The sequence below is a fragment of the Saccostrea cucullata genome, unplaced genomic scaffold (assembly GCF_032062105.1).
Source record: "Saccostrea cucullata isolate Sc308-1 unplaced genomic scaffold, CSIRO_AGI_Scuc_v1 ctg1333, whole genome shotgun sequence".
In the NCBI taxonomy this organism is placed as follows: domain Eukaryota; kingdom Metazoa; phylum Mollusca; class Bivalvia; order Ostreida; family Ostreidae; genus Saccostrea; species Saccostrea cuccullata.
Window position 1 is genome coordinate 114873 of NW_026921475.1, and position 3343 is coordinate 118215.

General features: G+C 35.0%; 1 protein-coding gene across 1 annotated transcript; it reads right to left on the bottom strand.

Annotated features, from left to right (window-relative positions):
- Positions 1–806: 806 nt before the first annotated feature.
- LOC134260079 (uncharacterized) lies at positions 807–3343 on the bottom strand. Its single transcript, XM_062742661.1, has 7 exons — positions 3248–3343; positions 2585–3125; positions 2222–2408; positions 1865–2101; positions 1485–1656; positions 1169–1317; positions 807–992 (listed from the first exon to the last, which is right to left on the bottom strand). The coding sequence occupies exons 2-6, from the start codon at positions 2822–2824 to the stop codon at positions 1287–1289; spliced, it is 867 nt and encodes a 288-aa protein (XP_062598645.1). The 5' UTR covers positions 2825–3125; positions 3248–3343; the 3' UTR covers positions 807–992; positions 1169–1286.

Consider the following 3343-nt stretch of genomic DNA (forward strand, 5'->3'; position numbering starts at 1 on the left):
AAAAAAATATTAAGGGACAAATATTTCATTTCTTCTTGGTCCTCGAACTCGCCTTCTACGAGTATCTAGACTACAATGGCCCAATAGGAGATGAAGAACCAGTGCATGAGTAAGTGTTAATATGTATTCCTGGTCATTAGACAAGGCAGCTCAAAATGTTTGATATAAATTCGTATCTCTGTTTTGATTATGATGAAAAGGTACAAAATAGTCTATGAGAAAGCATAAAAAGATAAAACTTCCTTGTGCAACAAAAATTTATATCATATTTTTGTTTTTCTGTGCTGATTTAACTGGTTTAAATTTTTTTTCAGACTCTACCGCTACATTGCATATAGAAGATACACAAGATGGCTGTGGCATCGCCTTGGTAAGAATATCAGGAAAGTGATCCCAGCATGTGTTGTGAGTGCCATTCGCACCTCATTCCCTTTATCGCAGTACACAGGTTTCCAGTATCCTAGGGACTACTGAGCGTTATTAAAGACAAAAAGTGACAAAGTGTAACAGTGATTTTATCTTGTTTAAAACAATATAAAATGTAATTGACATTAACTTTGTTGTACAGACATATACATGCCACATTTACAAAATGTCAAAAGGCAGCAGCTTTTTTTGTATAATAAATATTAAAAAACAACCATATTATTGTACTGTAAAATGACATGTATTACTGATGATCAAGGAAAAGTATTTCATTTACATGCCAAAGCAAAGAAGATTAAAGGAACTTGTTTGACAATTAAAATATTTGAAAATGGGACTAGAGGTTTGTGATACTATTACTGACATCTGTCTCTTCATTCCTTACAAGCAGCTTCAACGGTTAAAACGTGTCCGGTATCTTCTGACTGCTTCACCTTTATCCACTTGGTTACCAAAAGCAGCCATTGGTGGTGGGCATTCCTGACGAAATGTCTCTTGAGCTACCTCATACGAGGGATGTCTTCTCCTTAAGTCGAAGGCTTCCTCCATTAATCTCTCTACATACTCTTAAAAAAAATGAAAAAAGCTAAATTTACTAATAAGAAAACTTATTCAATTCAGTCATAATGTTATTTTCGTTAAGGATTTTTTTTTCAATTTATCTGAGTTATTTAGATTTTACTTTATAATGACAGTGTTTATCTTATTAATAACAATGGTATTTCCTTAGACATTCCATTACCATATGAACATGTGTCCATCACAGCTTTCAGGGTGTGATCACCTTTCTTTGCCTTTGGGTAAGCCACTTTCCATCTTAGTTCACCACCTTTAGTAACAGCTTGTCGTCTTTGAGTGTTTTAATTTTGATGAGTTGCAGCAAGAAGTATTCTAAACCATGAAAGAAAAAAATACTGATAAATTGAAGATGATATTACAAATAATGTTACAGTTACTTCAATACATGTATGTAATTATGTTAAGCCCACAGAACTTAAAAAACAGTTTTATACAAAATTTTATTGTGATTTTAATGATATAAAATGAAATAAATTTACCTTGCTTTCATAGCATCATAAAAGAAGTGGTGAAACTTTGGTGCAAAGTGGCACACAGTCTTGTGGTAAGCCTCCAGCTGTGATGTCTGCCGTGCCGGTGAAAGTTTCCTGACATCCTTCACAAGTCTTTTATTTCCAACAATTAACTGCAACTCTTTGTCAGCTTTGGAACCTATGAAAACAAATTCATTATAATATAAAATAAAGTACCATTGTTCGTTAAACTTTTTTTTCACGATATTTTGTTTGTTCAACTCAATATGAAGGTAAATTGTTTGCAACAAACATGAAACTTAATCAATAATATTTCGTCATGTAATGTAATTGCAGTCAAGCTAATAATGATTGAGTATTATAAGACCAGTGTGGAGATATTTTACCTTTGGTAATCCAAGATCTATCAGCCAATGGAGGGTGCTCACATGCCTGAAATCTATCCCCATGCCCCTCATGGATATCACACACATGATTCAAAATGGAAAGCCATTTCTCCTCCACAAGATCACCATCACTTGTCGCTGCAGACCAGTATAAATAATTCGAGATAGAGTGGCACCAGTCTTTGATTTTTTCACAGCCCTTCTTCTTTGCCAACAGTTGAAGTTTCTTGAATATACCTACATCAAAATTATGAAATATCAATGATGTGATTGATTACACAAAACAATGAACTTGGAAATACTTGCTATCAGCATTCATATTCATAACTTTACATCATTTTTATTTGATAAATTTACCTTTGGCAACATGCCGTACATCAAACCAATGTCTGATTGAGGTTTCTTCTTTTGCCATATAACTCTTCACTTGCATGTGCCTGTCTGTAGTGAGATCAGTGATACGGACATTCCTTTCTTTAAGACTCTGAAGACAACGCTTCAAACCTTCCATCTCCATTCTGTATGAGTTTTCTGTCTCTGTTACCTGCAAAACAAGGATTTGAAGAAGTCTTTCAGTTTTTCCAACTTATTTTTTTTTAAATACTGGTACACATTTAAATACTTTGACCTATTTAACTTAATATTTGCAGTATTGGAATATTGCATATTGATTGTATGAAATACCCCCGGGTAATTCATATAAAACATATTTTGCTTTACCTGAACTAATTCAACTGCTAAGATCAATCCAGTTTCAAGGTCCATTATTGAATAACTGCCATACTTTGCTGAATGTCCAGGACTACAGCACCTAGCATCACCACCCACTTTGACATCTCTGGCAACACACTGTTGCAGTGCAGCTGTCTGGTACTCTATCCAGACGTTCCGCACTGCAGGGATAAGATATGAACTCTGAATATTCCTGAATGTCCTTTCACTAATGCACATAATGTTCATATTGTTAAATAGTTGAAGAGCTTTGGATACACTAGCTCCTGAGAATAAAATACTCCCTGCTACTTCCAAGTCCCCAGAAGGTAGCCTGGAAGTCAATGGCTGGCTACCCCAAGTGAACACAAATCCACAAGCCACGCAGGAAGACAACAAACGCACAAATGACCCCAGCCTGCTCTTTATCACAACTCTGCAATGCTCTTGACAACTCCTACAGGGTGACAAAAGTTCTTTCAAGCAACTCTCATAGACTATGTATTTCCTCTCTCTATGGGCTCGGTCTTCTTGATGGTCTGTGATATCCCTTGGAAACATAAAAAAATAATATTAAAATTTCCTTCAAAGTAAAGATAAAGTAAATGAGCAACAGAACAAAATATAGATTTATAGTAAATGTTTAGAAAGATGGAGATATATTATGCTTACAGTTCATCAATTGCTTCATCATAGTCATCATCAGATTCATCATCTGGAAGCCAATCTTCATCTTCCTCGTCAGAACTGTCCTCCGAGTCTGTGTCT

Coding starts and splice junctions, on each gene's coding strand:
- LOC134260079 (XM_062742661.1), bottom strand. CDS start 2,824: ATGAACATTATGTGCATTAGTGAAAGGACATTCAGGAATATTCAGAGT. Junction 2,409..2,584: donor TAGCAGTTGAATTAGTTCAG/GTAAAGCAAAAT, acceptor CTTGTTTTGCAG/GTAACAGAGACAGAAAACTC. Junction 1,657..1,864: donor TAGATCTTGGATTACCAAAG/GTAAAATATCTC, acceptor TTGTTTTCATAG/GTTCCAAAGCTGACAAAGAG.